The sequence below is a fragment of the Phacochoerus africanus genome, chromosome 14 (genome assembly GCF_016906955.1).
Source record: "Phacochoerus africanus isolate WHEZ1 chromosome 14, ROS_Pafr_v1, whole genome shotgun sequence".
NCBI classification, from domain to species: Eukaryota; Metazoa; Chordata; class Mammalia; order Artiodactyla; family Suidae; genus Phacochoerus; species Phacochoerus africanus.
Window position 1 is genome coordinate 15,008,295 of NC_062557.1, and position 15,395 is coordinate 15,023,689.

The 15,395-nt window shown below is 47.6% G+C and overlaps 1 protein-coding gene across 1 annotated transcript in view; it reads left to right on the forward strand.

The window, feature by feature from the left end:
- The first annotated feature begins 1,329 nt into the window (after positions 1 to 1,329).
- Positions 1,330 to 15,395, forward strand: part of ERN1 (endoplasmic reticulum to nucleus signaling 1) — an 81,168-nt gene continuing 67,102 nt past the window's right edge. The window contains exon 1 of the mRNA XM_047757844.1: positions 1,330 to 1,570. Coding sequence (XP_047613800.1) covers positions 1,520 to 1,570 — 51 coding nt within the window. The 5' untranslated portion in view covers positions 1,330 to 1,519. The remainder of the gene's footprint in view (positions 1,571 to 15,395) is intronic.

Here is a 15,395-nt window from a genome sequence, read left to right on the forward strand (position 1 = left end):
TGTGGCTCAGTGGTTGATGAATCCAACTAGGAACCATGAGGTTGTGGGTTCAATCCCTGGTCTTGCTCAGTGGGTTAAGGATCTGAGCTGTGGTGTAGGTTACAGATGCGGCTCAAATCCCACGTTGCTGTGGCCCTGGTATAGGCTGGCGGCTACTGCTCCGATTAGACCCCTGGCCTGGGAACCTCCATATGCTGCGGATGTGGCCCTAGAAAAGACAGATATATATACACAGTCTTTTTCAGATTCTTTTCCGTTATAGGTTATTATAAGATATTGAATATAGTCCTGATTACTTTGCTTTCTCCAGTGTTGCTTACTACTTTCCCTCAAAGCCTGAAAAATCTGTCATATGAGCAAGATGGGAAAAATTAGAGAAGTTGCTATTCTTTTTTCCTTTTTCGCCTAGAGTATGGAAATGTTGTGCTCTGAAAATTATTTTATTCTCTCTTGTTACAATGTCCTCTCTCCCTGCTTCCATCTCAGTGGAGGGCGGCATGGGACCCAGGGACCAAACAGCTGCCTGTCTCTTTAGATCAGGTTAATAGCCCATAACCTTCAAAAAGACCTTGTACGAGTCCTCAGCAAACCCACTCCCATGTGGCATATGTCAAGCTTCACATCTACAAATGCCACACAAACACATATGACATCACAGCTGAAATGGTTTCCTTCTTTGCTTGTAATTTTTGGCGAATGAGTTGGCCATGGTTATTCCAAAGGGAACACGGTTGTTGGACATAATTTGAGGGGAATTGCTGAGGGGGAAGAAAGGGGGCTTTAGGCTAAATGAGACACAGCTAGAGCATCCCAGGACTGCGAACTCAGAGACAGCCCTTCGCAGAGCACAAGTTCTGAGTTTGCGGGAATCGCCTGCTGGCGTCTGATCCTCACTCCCGAGCTCGCCAACGATCCCTCCTACTGTCTTCCAAGGCGTGAAGACGAAACAGGGGTTCTGGACCCTTGGCATCGCCACACTCCTGGTCTTTCCTGATCAAGTATGACGTAGCAGGTCCCTCGGCGACCGAGCCGCCTGGAGCAGGGGGTGAACCCGCGTGGCGAGGTTGCTGGCCTCCCCTATTCCTCAGACAAGCTCCTTGACTGCGTCACTCAATGTCCCTAAACGCGGGACCGAGGTGTCTGAACGTCCGCTCCCACAGCTGGTGCTGAAGGACCCATGGACAGTCAGAGGGCCGTCCCGCCCATGGCCCCGCCCACCACCCCCCCTTCCGCGCTAGCCCCGCCCCAGCCTGCCCCTCGGCCCCGCCCCTGAGCCTGGGCCCCGCCCCATCTCAGGGCCATCCTTAGGCTGGGCCCCGCCCCGACCGGAAGGAGCGCCGGCTCCAGGCTCTTATACGGTGGGGAATGGGGGTGCCGCCACCGCCTAGTCAGCTCTGCGTTCGCTGAATCCCGGCCGCCTCCGCACTGTCGTCGCGGCGCCCCCGCCGGGTCCTCTGCCCGCCCGCCCGCACCGCCCCTGTGGAGCCGGTCGGCCTGGAGCCAGGGCCGAGTCCTCGCCATGCCTGGCCGGCTGCTTCTGCTGCTGGCGTTGCTGCTGCCCGGTCCCGGGGTGAGTGACCGGGGAGCTTGGGGTGGGGGGCAGCGCAGGGAGGGCCGGGGTCCGAGCTGGGAGTACGGTGACGTCGGCGGCGGCGTCCCCTGGCTCGGTGCGCCCCGGCGAGGCCGGCGCCGGGAGCGGAGCGACGGCCTCTGGACCGGCCGAAGTGGCGGCCACGGCCGGCCGCGCCGAGGCGTCCGCCACCCAGGGGCCTCGCGGGCCAGCGCGGCTGTCACCCGCAGCGCCTCCTGGGCCGCGTGCTCTCTGGCGCAACTTTGTGTCGCCCCAGCGGCACCTCTTGTCTCCGGAAGGCCCGGGACCCTTGGGAGCCGCCCCACCTGCCGGACCCTTCCCACAGGTGGGCGCCTGCCCTGCCTGGCGGTGGCCGCGGAGAAAGGGCAGAAGGGGCCCTGTAATCAAGGGGGAGAGAATGTGTGGCATTTATTATCCGCGTTTGAACTTTCCAAAATGCAAGAACTTTGGGAAACGAAGGCAGCTGGAAGGGGGTAAGCAGTTTTAGCCCAGACCTTGATTCTGCTTACCTGCTCCAGGTTTCTTGGCATTGGAGGCAGCGGGCTTCCTTTCGGGCAGCAAGCCTTGGTGAAGTAGGTTAAATGGTGGGCGTTGGAGTGTTTTTCAAGACCCCCATGTGGGACAGCGGTGAAACCTCTTGGAAACTTCAAACGGAAGGTCTCCACCTCACGGGAGAGCACCATGGGACTGTCTGAAACGTCTTTTCATTTCTTTTCTGGAGAGAAGAGCCTGGGTTGCTCTTCTATTTATTTAACTATTTCAGGCCTTTACTCAGGCTGTGGATTTGGGCACCGTGGCTAGGAGGACATTTTGTGGACAGATTTGGCTTTTTTTTCCCTTCTGGCTGGAAGAACCTAAATGAGCGAGTGGTTTAAAAAAAAAAAAAAAGAAAGAAAGAAAGAAAACAAAACAAAACAAGAAACTATTGTTCAGGATGTGGGCATGGCGCACTGGAGCAGGTTCTGTTTAATGACCTCCACTGTGTACTTTCTAATATGGTATATCAGGTACCAGATGTCCAGATGGAGGATTGGCACGTGTGTACCTGAGTGCCACAGCATGAACTTTTCCGAGGCTGTGCATTTTCAGTAAATAATAGTCTGCTCTTGAGGTAACAAGCGTTTGGAAACAGCTGAAGTAATGCGAGGCCCCCTTTTTCAAATGCAGCCTGTTTTTTTTTTTTTTAAGGAAAGTTTGTACACACTTCACAATAAAACTCACGTAAGTTCAGTTTCTTTCTTATCTAAGAAAAAAAATTCACTTTCACAACTAGGGTCAGGTTTTGAACTTGAACATTTTATCTTGCGCTGGTTAACTGCTGCCTGGCATCTGTTCACAAATAATAATGTAAAGGGAATGACCAAAATGTGTGACCTGAGAGTCATTCCTTCCGTATCATCAGGACTTTGTGTGTATGGTTTTCTTTGCCACATCTTTTCATTTGCTAATCTTTCCCTGGATTCTCGTGTTTTAGTTTTTGAATAACTTTGGCTAAAGAGCCAAAACTATTTAGCTTTAGTTAGGACTACAGTTTCAGTTCATGTAAATATTTCCAAATTGTATTTAGAAATCCAAACTTCTCTGAGTTCATGGTAAAATAGTCCAGACCCTTATCAAAAGGTTATGTTTTAGTGTAACTACTTTTTAGGGAAAGAGGTCCACATTTGACTCCGAAGTTGACTACTAGTAAACATTTCGATTCCTCAGCCATAGTGGGAATTATCGTTTTAATATTCTTAAGCGAAACCTGTTGCAGAGTTTGCCGTTAAGCTGGGCAGCAGTGATGGTGTGCAGAAGGTCCTGGCTGTAAAATGAGGCAAACCTGAGTTGTGTCGGGTCCCTTGCTAGCCGTGCCCTCAGAGTCTTGGAGACTCTGTTTCCTGATCTGTGAAATGGGGACAGCTAACACACAAACACGTGTGACGGGACCTGGTACCTCATAGATGATAATGTGAATTCTTCTTGCTACCCCCAAAGGTGTTTTTTTCCCTAAGTCATCATTTTTAAAATGTTATACTATGCCTAGGCAAAGAACATTTTTGTGATGCTGTTTCTTTGTGATTGATGAAGTAACTGGAGCGCAGTGGAGGCAATATTTTGATTTTCCTTCAGTGTATGTCTGAGCCAGACATTGACTCATCCACGAGCTGAAACTCTAGGCTCTCAGATCCACAGTGCAGTTACCTCGGTGTTAGGAAGCACTTGAGGCTGTCTTAGGTTAATCCAGAGTGTGCTTATTCAGTCAGCGAGGTTTCCCCCTCCTTCCTAGACCCGGATCTTGGCTTGTGTTGCATCATGGCTGTCACATCCTCGCTGCCCTGTGGTCCTCACTGTACAGCGTTTGGGTGTCACTTCTTTCAAGTGCCCGAGAGTTGGTGGCATGTGAGGCAAAGCACTTTTGCAGCGACGGCATGTGCCATTTCTTTTACTCGGCGGACGTTTTGGTCGTAGAGGGCAATAGACACCATCGCTGAGAACCGCGGACCGCGTGCGCTCAGGAACACAGCGAGACTGTCGTCTGAGACGGGGGTCTTCGCTGGAAACGGTCTTGCTCATCACTTATTCGGGTAGTTAGTTATCCCCTGGGTGAATTATCCTCCCAGGAAATGTCAAGTATTTGCTGTGCAGCCGCGAGGAGAAGTGTTTTGTTACGCTCCCATTCTGTGCACTGTGCACTGTGCGTCTGCAGTCAGCCTGTAGTTGTGCACGTGTGTTTGTGTTGTTTCCTTAACTCGCCAGCTCAGGAGGCTCTCCCGGTAGGAAAGCTTCTCAGAGCGCAGGAGGAAATGTCTATGAGAGGAATCCTTGAGGGAGTTCGATGGTAGACAGGATTCCTGAAGCGGGGGGAGTAGGTATTTGCCTGCCTCCAAGGTTGACTCCCTTTCTCGGGTTGAAGAATCACTGGATAGCTGTTTCATTTTCATCGGAAACCTCTCTGGTTTGGGAATCCAAAGTAATCTTTAGGTTCAATGTTGTGTATGTTTTACAGGGATCAAATGTTCTCCCTAAAGAGATGATATAGGGGAGAAAAGCCTCATGTGTCATTTTAATAGATTTGGTTTTTACTATGCCGCATAACTTGGGGCCTGTAACCTAGCAATGTGATTAGAGTGTGATGCTGGCTGAAAAAATAGGGACAGTGAATCATAGGCTGTGAATAATAAACATGCCGGTTGGCTCTGTTTCCCAGGGCCTGGGGATTTTTTTCCCTCCTATCTTTATCTTTACTATATCCCATGGTTGGTTTCAGACTTGCCTGCCTCAGAGCAGCTCATGCCCAGAGATATTTAAATGAGTGCAACAGACCAGATGCGGATTGGGAAAAGTAGAACTTTAAAAAAAAAAAAAAAAAATCCTAAGGTTCTTGCTTGCATTACTTTTTAAAATTTTAAGTTACTTTTACACGGTCTTTGCATCCTTTCTGATTCTTATGATCTTTGTTCATGTACAAACACACAGCGAGTAAAACAGTGTAAAAAAAAGTCTTCTGTACTTTTGTTCAGTTTTTCCTCACAGTGTTTCGTGTGATCTGTTTAGGAAATGTTCTGAGTGCACCACTGCATTTGTCACTTTTGGTAGCATCCGAGTAAACCCTCACTGACGCAGAAAGCATCTGGGCCTTTTGTGCCCAGCCCCAGGTTGGTCACTGGGATCTTCACTGACCAGGGTTGATGAGCTAATAAGCCATGCTTTGCCTAGTGATCACCCTACCGCGGTCCTATGGGTTGTTCCCAGCGTTCCCGCTATTATTGGAAAGATGGGTTTCCTTTTCGTCAAATCTTTTGTGTTTGGTGTCTTCTGTATGATAACATGGGAAGATTTGGGAAAAAAAAACAAAAACAAAACTCTCAGAGTTCCCGCTGTGGCACCATGGATTAAGAACCTGATGGCAGTAGCTTGGGTTGCTGTGGAAGTGTGGGTTTGATCCTTGGCTGGTGCAGTGGGTTAAAGGATCTGGTGTTGCCACAACTGCAGCTTGGATCCAGTCCCTGACCTGGGAATTTCCATATGCTGCTGGTGCAGCCATAAAATATAAACAAACAAACAAACAAATCTCTCAAAGTATATTTGTTGTTAAGAAAAAGAAGTTGGAAAGTATAGTCTAAATCGAAAAAAACCAAAAAACCACAAGAAACCTATAATTCTATTACCCAGGCATTACCTTTATTAACATTTTAACAGCTTTATTGAGATATAATTCATATGTCATACACTTTACCTATTTAAAATACACAATTCAATGCTTTTTAGCGTATTCACAGAATTGCACAATCATCATCACAGGTGGGTTTATGATGTTTTCACTGTCCCCTGTAGAAACTCCAAACGCATGAGCTGTCACTCGCCATTTCTAGCAAACCTCCCAGCCCCTGGGAACCATCGATCTACCTTTGTCTGCAGATCTGCCTGTTCTGGACATTACGTATACATGGAGTCAGACGGCACGTGGTCTTTTGTGTCTGGATTCTTTCACTGAGCATAATGTTTTCAAGGTTCATGCATGTGGAAGCATGTATCCGTGTTTGGTTCCTTTTTATTGTTGACTATTTCATGGAATGGATATGCCACATTTTGTTCATCCACTTTTCGTTTCGTGGCCATTTGGGTTGTTTCCCCTTTTGTGCTATTATGAATAATATTGCTATGAACATTTGGGCACAAATTTTTGAATGGTCATATAATTTCATTCTTGGGTAGGTACTGTGGAGTAGGATTTCTGGGTCATGTGGTAACTCCGTGTCTACCCTTTTGAGGAACTGGCAAATTGTTTTCCAAAGCAGCTGCACTATTTTACATTCCCGCCCGCAATGTAAGAAGGTTCCAATTTCTCTGCATCCTCACCCACAGTTCCTATTATCTGTCTTTTTTTTTTTTCTCTGTCTTTTTGATTGTAGTCATTCTGGTGGGTGTGAAATGGTAACTCCTTATGGTTTTGATTTGCATTTCCCTGGTGGCTAATCTACTAATATCTTGATACATGTTCTCCCAGATGTTTTTTTTTTTATGTGCACACATTTGCATAGATAGTGTTTTTCTTCCCCGAAGTCGAATATGTCATAAATCTTTCTTTTTTCTTTTTTCTTTTTTTTTTTTGTCTTTTGTCTTATTAGGGCCGTACCCGCAGCACATGGAGGTTCCCGGGCCAGGGGTCTAATGGGAGCTGTAGCCACTGGCCTATACCAGAGCCACAGCAACAGCGGGATCTGAGCCACGTCTGCGACCTACACCACAGCTCACGGCAACGCAGGATCCTTAACCCACTGAGCAAGGCCAGGGATCAAACCTGCAGCCTCATGGTTCCTAGTCAGGTTCATTTCCGCTGCACCACGATGGGAACTCCTCATAAATCTTTCTGTGTCAATAAATTTAATTCTATAACGTTATTCTCACTGGTTGCATAATATTTCTCTGAATGGGTATACCATAATTCAACCATTCAACCATTTAGATATTGAAGCTGTTTTCAATTTTCACTACTATCAACACTTGTGGTAAACTGTATTGATAACCTCTTGAACCCATCCTAAGTGCTAATTATTTCCTTGGGATAAATTCCTAGAACTGGAATTTGCTGGCCGTGTGTACTCTTTTACAGCCCTCTCCTCCAGCCCCCAAGCAATATCGGATGTTTTTAAAAGCACAGAACTAACTTTAAATTAGTTTCATGGTAACCATTTTAAAGTAAGTAAGCTATTTTTTTTCAGCAGGCTAGATTTTAAGTCAAGCGAAAATGGAATGTTTAGGTTTTATTTTGCGTACGTTTTGAAGACGTGAATAACCACAACAGTTTCTTTATGACACCTTGTGTACTTGTACCTAAAGGCTATTGATAAAATGTTTTATTCTGATTTGTTAACTTGTTCTTAACAAATCTCATTAAGCCTCACTTTTTTCATCTTTATAAGGTTTTTTTTTATCCTTTTTTTGGGGATGCAGGGCAACACCCAAGACATGTAGAGTTTCCCAGGCCAGGGATTGAACCCATGCCACAATAGTGAACCAAGACCCCACTGCAGGGTCTTTTGGTCTGCAGTGGTTTCAGGTCAGCTTTCTAGCAGATGTGGCTTCCATGGGCACCCTAAAATACCTCGGGATAATTTGGTTTTGAGGGTAGCCCCCCCACAATTCTTTGTTGTTGTTGTTTTTGTCTATTTAGGACCAAACTGCTACACATGGAGGTTCTCAGGTTAGGGGTCAAATTGGAGCTGTAGCCACTGGCCTGCAACGCTGGGTCCTTAACCTACTGAGCCATGCCAGGGATCAAACCTGCATAGTTACGGATGCAAGTCAGATTCGTTTCTGCGAAGCCACGGTGGGAACTCCCAGACAGAATTCTTTTGATAGCCGGTTGTGAAGCCATTGGAAATTTTTGACTCAAAACTGTTTGTAAATCAAAAGTTGATGAATTGTTTGTGTCTTTTGGAGGCCATGCTTCTTAAAACATATAGCTTGTCCATACAGCTGTTTCTCCTAGGAAAATTAAGTACCGCTTGCCAATAAAGCGAAATATTTGCTGGTGTTTTGTTTTTCCCACAAATGTACCTGAACTTATTCATCCAAAGGAATGCTTGTCTCTTTCAAAAACAAAATCACCCCTTCAGGGTCAATGTTCATGTTAAACAAATCAGTCCTTTTTCTTCCCGCCAAACTTTTCAGTATTTCATTTGGTAATTCAACTTTAAAGTGAAAAAGGGAGGGGGTTCCCTGGTGGCTCAGTAGGTTAAGGATCAGGCATGGTCACTGCCGTGGCTCTGGTTACTGCTGTGGCTCTAGTTCGGTTCCTGGCCTGGGAACTTCTGTATGCTTCAGGTGTGGCCAAAAGAAAAAAAAAAAGTAAAAGAAAAAAGGAGCCCTAAAAAAGCAAATACTCATTCTTAAGCCGATTACCCTACAGAGCTTAAAGCATTTCCCAGTTCCTTCCAGTCTTTGCTTGACTCTAACTTTGGCATGGTCCACACTGAAGTTCTGATCAAAACTGTTATTACTGAGCTTGATTGCACAATTTCTAGAGGACCCTTGCATTTTTGGTTGTTTCTAAATGCCAGTGAGAGATTTTCTACCCCTTTTAGAAGATTCAAAAGTATATTCTTTGAAGGAGATTTCTAAAAAATTCCAGAAATACGGTGAACAGTGGGGGTATGTGTGGATAAATATTGAACTTCTCCCCGGCCCCTGTGGTGCAGTGGGTTGGTTAAGGATCCGGCATCGTCACTGCAGCGGCTTGGGTTGCTACTGCGGTGCAGGTTCAATCCGTGGTCTGGGAACTTCCACGTGCCTTGAGTGTGGCCAAAAAAATAATGTCAGACTCCTAGAAGGGATCTTGCTGGTCTAGTCCAGTAAGTCCTCAAATTTTCCCCACTGCACCCCCACTTAAGGGATGGGCTGCATGTCCATAAGTAGTAGTGGGAGCACGTTAGAAGCTCCGAGGCTGGTGTTTTGGGGCACACACCACCCTCGCTCAGGCATCCACCCTGCCCTTCTAAGTTGAACAGTCACTGCTCTGCTGTGTTCCCAGAGCAGCCAGATGACGAAGCCGAGGCCAGAGAGGGCTGGTGACCTGTCCAAGGTCATGCACCAGTGGCAAAACGGTGTCTTGAATCTGATCCTCCTGCTTCCCTTTGAAGAGCAGCCCCTGAAGTGCTTATGTTCTGGTATGTTTGTTAGAACATGTAAGTTAAGCAACCCCAGTCACACCCTGAGGAGGTGGCCAAGCCATGGTGCAGTGAAATGGGATATGGAGAAGGACTGGGAAGAGAAGAAAACACGCCTTCCTGGAAGCTTCAGGAAATGCTCAGATGATGCTCTCCTTTCTCCCAAGAGACTTGCAGCCTCTTATCCTTTGTTTCAGCTAGAGAAAGATACAGCTTTGGGATGGAAATGCTGCCTTCTCCCGAGAATCTCCATTAGGGACCTTGACCATTTCCAGTTCTGGAGCCGAATCCAACAGTCAGAGAGAGAGAGAGAGAGAGAGAGCGAGCAGGTTTTAAGAGGCCCTGACACTGAATTCACAGTTTAAATGTGTGTCTTTGCTCGAGGTCTAATAATATCCAAGCAGGTGCACGTTTTTCAGTAAGATCATGCCCCGAAATGTTTCCGAAATAGCAAAACTGAAAGTTCACGTCTTAGAAGCCTTTAACCAAAGTTGTGTTTCCACACTGCAGTCACAGCCTTTGGCAAGGGATCCGGAAAAGATAGAACTCTCTAAGGATCAGGCTGGGTCTGGCGGGTTTGCCTTTGCAGAGGCCCCCACTGCCCGTGAAGTTCTGGCACCAGGAAGTGAATGTGCGATGACAGGAGAGGGTGTTGGCCTTGGACTGCAATGGAGGGACCTGGGTTAGCCCAGGTGGGTCTCAGGAGAGTAATGGAGGAGAGAGGAGGGGGCCAGGAAGGTGCCCTGTGTGTGGGGTGGCACCCTTCTCTTGCTGGTTTGTCCTAGAGGACAGGGACCATGTCTTACTTACCTTCGCATCCTCCATGGCATTTGGCATCATGGGCAGCCCTACCCCCTGCAGTGGGTGCTCAGCAAGTATTGACCGAATTTTTCTTGGAGGCTTTTGCAGACCGATAAAACAAGGAGCTGTTTTATCATCAGGCGAGTGGGCTCTAGATTTGGGGGCGATAAGGAAGATGCTGCTATAACTGTAATCTGTATTCTTTAATGGGAGCCTATCAATAGCGTTTCTTTCTACAGAACGAGAGGGCTTCCAGGATACTTGCTTGGGTGGACATGCTCCCTAGTGTGTGGTGCTCTCTTGACGGGCCCCTCCTATTGGTCATGAGATTAATTTTCCCACTGCCAAACCCCAGGAGATAAATGGTCTGTGATTATTCCTAGTCAGTTTCATTTTTCTCTCAGCATGATGTTTCGCCATTGGAAAATGAACCTTGATCCAAGGTTGTCCCCTCTTATGTATTAAACATGATTTCCCTAGTTAGTAGACTAATTTATAATTACAATTCAACACTACCCCTTCCTCCAGTGGATTATTTTCCCTCTATTTCAGATGAGGGAATAATTGTCCAGGCCATGGGCGTGTTTGTCATGGAAACTGGATTTTTTTTTTTCATACATTTTCTGAACAAATAGTGCTGTCACATCCCTCGAACCTGACATTGTCATTGATCTTCATTCGGGTCAGAAGAGTCTGTTGACCAAACTAACTGGGATCTCTCTTAAAGCAAATGACCCATGATTCCTGTGGGGCCTCTAGGAGTGGGAGAGACACCTGTACAGGGGCCACAGCTGCAACTCGGAATGTGTTGCTTAAGGCAGTGCTTCTCCGCCCTGGCTGAAAGAGTCACCTGGGGACCTTTTTAAATACTCTGTGCTGGGAGTTCTCTTGTGGTGCAGTGGGTTAAGGATCTGGCATCGTCACTGCAGTGGCTTGGGTTGCTACTGTGGTGCAGGTTCGATCCCTGGTGCAGGAACTTCCACATGCCTTGGGTGTGGCCAAAAAAATAAAAAAGAAAAATCTGTCAAGGAAACCTCAGAAACCCCTGTGACTCAGGGGACAGAGAGGGCAATTCTTTGATTTTTGTGCTGGTTCTGCTCCCAAACACACATGTGGTAGGCATATATCTGTATTTTACAAACAGTTTTTTCCCCCTACACTGGAAGTGTTTGTAAGATCTCTAGATAAATTTGAATACCACAAGAAAGGTAGAAAGCTAGGTTTGAGGAACCTGACCTCAGAGGCACCCCCCCGCCCAGAACAGTCCAGGGACCTTATCCAATTGTTCATTTTCCACTTGCCATGGTCTGGTTTTGCAAAGAAGAAAACGGTTTTCTTTACACATAGAGATTAAGAAGTAGTTTATCTGTAGTTCTGCTACTTGAACCGGGGACCAAACCCCAGTTGCTTCTAAAACTAACCCTAAGTCATCTTTATCTGATGGTTCAGTACTTGGAAGTCTCTGGGGCTTTCGGTGCTCTGGTAAAGTTCAGTCACTTATCTGATTTGTGGTTTGGAGAAGACTAGAGATCTCCTTTTTGGTTTAGGAGATGGTCGGGTTTGGTTTATAGCAAGTATATGTACTTTGGAGTCACCCATTTCCCTCCTTTGTAGCATTAGTCAATTTCTATGCTATTTTCCTCCCCCAACCTTAAGTGAGTCAGATTATTACTAATTTCCAGTGTTGCAATGTTTCAAGATAAATGGAGACACTGGGTTGTTGAAATTTCTGAATTGGGAATGACTAGGTGCAAAGGCACCAAGACTTCTAAATGCTCTCATTCTCTTGTGGGTTTGGGGCATATTTTGCTTGGTCGAGGTCAGAAGAATCCACAGTAAATCCCGAGGAGAGAGGAGGGACTGGTGAGCCGTGCGTAGGTCATCTCACTTCTGAGCTGGAAGCCACACCCACCCCAGTCTTCTTACTTCATGGAGTCAGAAACTGATGCCCAGGAGCCACGTGACGAGGTGCCCAAAGCCCGAACCAGGACGCATTCCCGATGCTCCATCTCACCTTCTTTCAGCTTCATTTGCCCCCAAAACATCTGTTGAGCGTGCGCCAGCCTCATGGGTTCCTGAGAACTTTGGATTTTTTTTTTTAAACTTGGTGCTTTAAGGACAGTTAACAGGCTTTGGAGTTGCATGAACCCAGCATAGGCCAAGGAGTGAGCAGAAGGCCTCCCCAGGAGGGCGAGCGCTCAGGAGCTCAGGGAATTGCTCTGGGCAGGGCCCGGGCACTCGGCCAGGGCAGCTTCCGGGGGCACGGTCGTGGAACCCGCCGTCTTTTCCCGTTTTGCAGTTTCCCTTCTAGCTGGTAAGCTCCCTGAAGGCAGGACTCGGGGCTCTGTTGGCTCATACAAAACAGGACCCTTCTTGCTGTATATCTGTAGGAGAAAAAAGAGTCCCGCTTGGGGGTGGAATTGAAAGACATGAACTAGCAAGCGAGTTAGACAAAGAGGAGTCAGCCAACAGGAAGAAGTGTGCACCGGAGGGCCTGGAAGAGATGGATGAATACCGCACGTCCTTGCCAGCCTCCCTGTGTAACGAGAGACTGCGATCAGGGCCTTACCCTGATCTGGGAGGTTCCTCCCACCCGGATTTCTGTGGACGGTTGCGAAAATAGCCCTGGAACCGGCCGCAGGTACCGCAGCGGGGTGCCCTGGGGAGTAAAGCAAGGAGGCGGCGTGCTTCACTCCTGGGGCTTCCCAGGGAGCTTTCCAAGGCCACGGCAGTCCCTCAGCTGAAGGTCTCAGGAAGCAGGGGACCTTGTGTTGGAGGTTGCTCCGGCCACACTGCATCACGAAAACAGTCTGGTTCATTAAACTCTCCCATGACGTTTCGGTGTGTGATGCTCCTTTGCAGCTGTAAAGCAGCTGAGTGACACCCTTCTAATGTTAGTTAGTATAAATTAAAACACCAGAGAAGACTTGCCTCGGGTGTGAACACAAACTCTTCGGCATATCTAACGCGTCACCTCTAAAGGAACTTTCTTTCCCTCCAGATCTGCTTTGCACCTGTGTGAACAGCATGGCCTCCTACCCTTTCTGTGAGCTGCACGGGAAACAAGTAACACGTGGTTGTTGTGACCCACTCCGTCCAAGTACACTTGGCCTCTGTCTGCTCCCCCAGCCCACCCCGGTCCCTCCACCTTCTGCTTCCTCTCCAGCAGCTCTAGCCTGATGGGGCCTCGGACCCAGCAAATTATTTTCAGCCTCAGGGCCTTTGCACAGGCTGTTTCCTCTGCCCAGGAAATTCTCCCCTTCCTTCTTCCCACCCTGTAGGTCTTGACTCCAATGTTATGCCTTCAGAAGAACCGCTGACACTCTCATCCACGCCCCCAACACAAGACCAGATCAGTTGCTCCCGTTAGGCTCTCGTGGCTCCCAGTTTGTCCTTTCATAGCACGTACTGCAGTTTGCCATTCTGTTTGTGTGATATTTTTACTGCTGTGGTCCCTTATTAGGCTGTAGGCCCCACAAGGGCAAGAATCAGATCGCTGTTGTGATTAGATCCTAGTGTCTTAAATACAGTTCTTGATTCATCATCGTCACGTATGTGATGCTCACTGTACACTAAGAGTTTGACCCCTATTAACTCATTGCACATATTGACTCGACAATCCTTTGAAGTCTGTATTACTGTCACCCCCGTTTTACGGGGGAGAAAACCCAGGCGCAGGGAGGTAAGTGACTGCCGGGAGTCTTCTGGCTCCAGAGTCTGTCCTTGTAGCAGCGCCAGTTTACTGCCCAGGCACTAAAGGCTTAAATGTATGTTCAGTTGTTCAGCATCATCAGGAAATGAGGGCTAGTACCTAGTGTGTTTCCGGATAATTCATGTACAGTCCTAGAACTTGCAACCCAGTGCTCTTTGGTGAAAACCTTTTCAGCCGTTATCCTCTTCTTCCTTCTTAAACGCCCCAAGCCAAAGATATTTTAACCTTTTCTTAATTATTCTAGATTGTCCCCACCAGCTTTTACAAAATCAGTGTCTGCCCACAGGGGTAAAGAGATGGGATCAGCTGTGGGGACAGAATGGATCATCAGGTGTTGGAGTTTTGTTTACTTTCTGCCGGTATCTTTTTTGGTTTTCTTTTTTCCTTTAAAAGATTTTTGTTTAAATTATAGTTGATTTACAACGTTCTGTCAGCTTCTGCGTCTAATGGTATCTTTGGCCAGCACCAGTGTCTTCTTTTTGTTTCTTTCGGCCATGCCCGTGGCATGTGGATGTGCCCAGGTCAGGATCGGAACCTGCGCCACAGCAGCAACCTGAGCCCCCGCAGCGCCAGTGCAGATCGCTCACTCACTGCACCACAAGAGAATTCCACAATTTCTTTAATAAAGTGATCTTCCTTAATATTTATGTGACAGTGATCTTTGAACTTCGTAATGTTTTTCTTTCCGAGCATTTTTTTTTTTTTGGTCTTTTTTGCCTTTTCTAGGGCCGCTCCCACAGCGTATGGAGGTTCCCAGACTAGGGGTCTTATCAGAGCTGTAGCTGCCGGCCCACACCACAGCCACAGCAACTCGGGATCCGAACCGTGTCTGTGACCTACACCACAGCTCACGGCAACGCCAGATCCTTAACCCATTGAAGCAAGGCCAGGAACTGAACCCGAAACCTCACGGTTCCTAGTCGGACTCATTAACCACCGCGCCTCGACAGGAACTCCTCTTTCTGAGCATTTAAAGGGATATTGCTGTTCCTCAGTTTTCAAAAGAAAAAACGTATTTGGAAGTTTGCCACCTTGCCCCACAGTTCAGATGCCCACACAAGCCACTCTTCCGACCTGGAGCAGTTAGCAGTGAGATTGCATGACCCCCAAAAGAGGCAGAAGCCTGACCGGGATGGTGACTTTGGGAGAATGGAGCCCGTTGGCAGCGGACTGTGTCCTGTAAAAGCACGTCCCTTCTCCCCTCTGGGCCCTGGGCTGCCATTTTCCCTTGCTTGGGAGGGAGTTTTGTTCTCCTGGGTGTTGGGAAGGGCTTCTTCCTTGAACCCAGAGGCTTCTTTCCTGCTCCTGTTTCCCGCCCCTGTGATAAGCCGGAGGAAGCTGCGGAGGAAGCAGCGTCCTTCCACCTCGGCCATTCCTCTTGCTTCAGTCGTTTCTAAATCTTCCCAGTTTTCACACCACAGCTCCGTGGGTTTGGTTGTGCCAACACAGCCTTGCAGGCACTTTCTCATACTTGCCTATCTCCATCCAAATGTGTAAGAACTGTACGGAGTTGTTTACGTTTGCCTCACAGAGGAGCCTCAAAAATAGAAACCTATGCTGAGATGATGGCATGAGATTTTCTCTCCCATGAGAAAGTCAATATTCAGACCGGTATTTTCTCCCCTTTTGGCGAGCATCT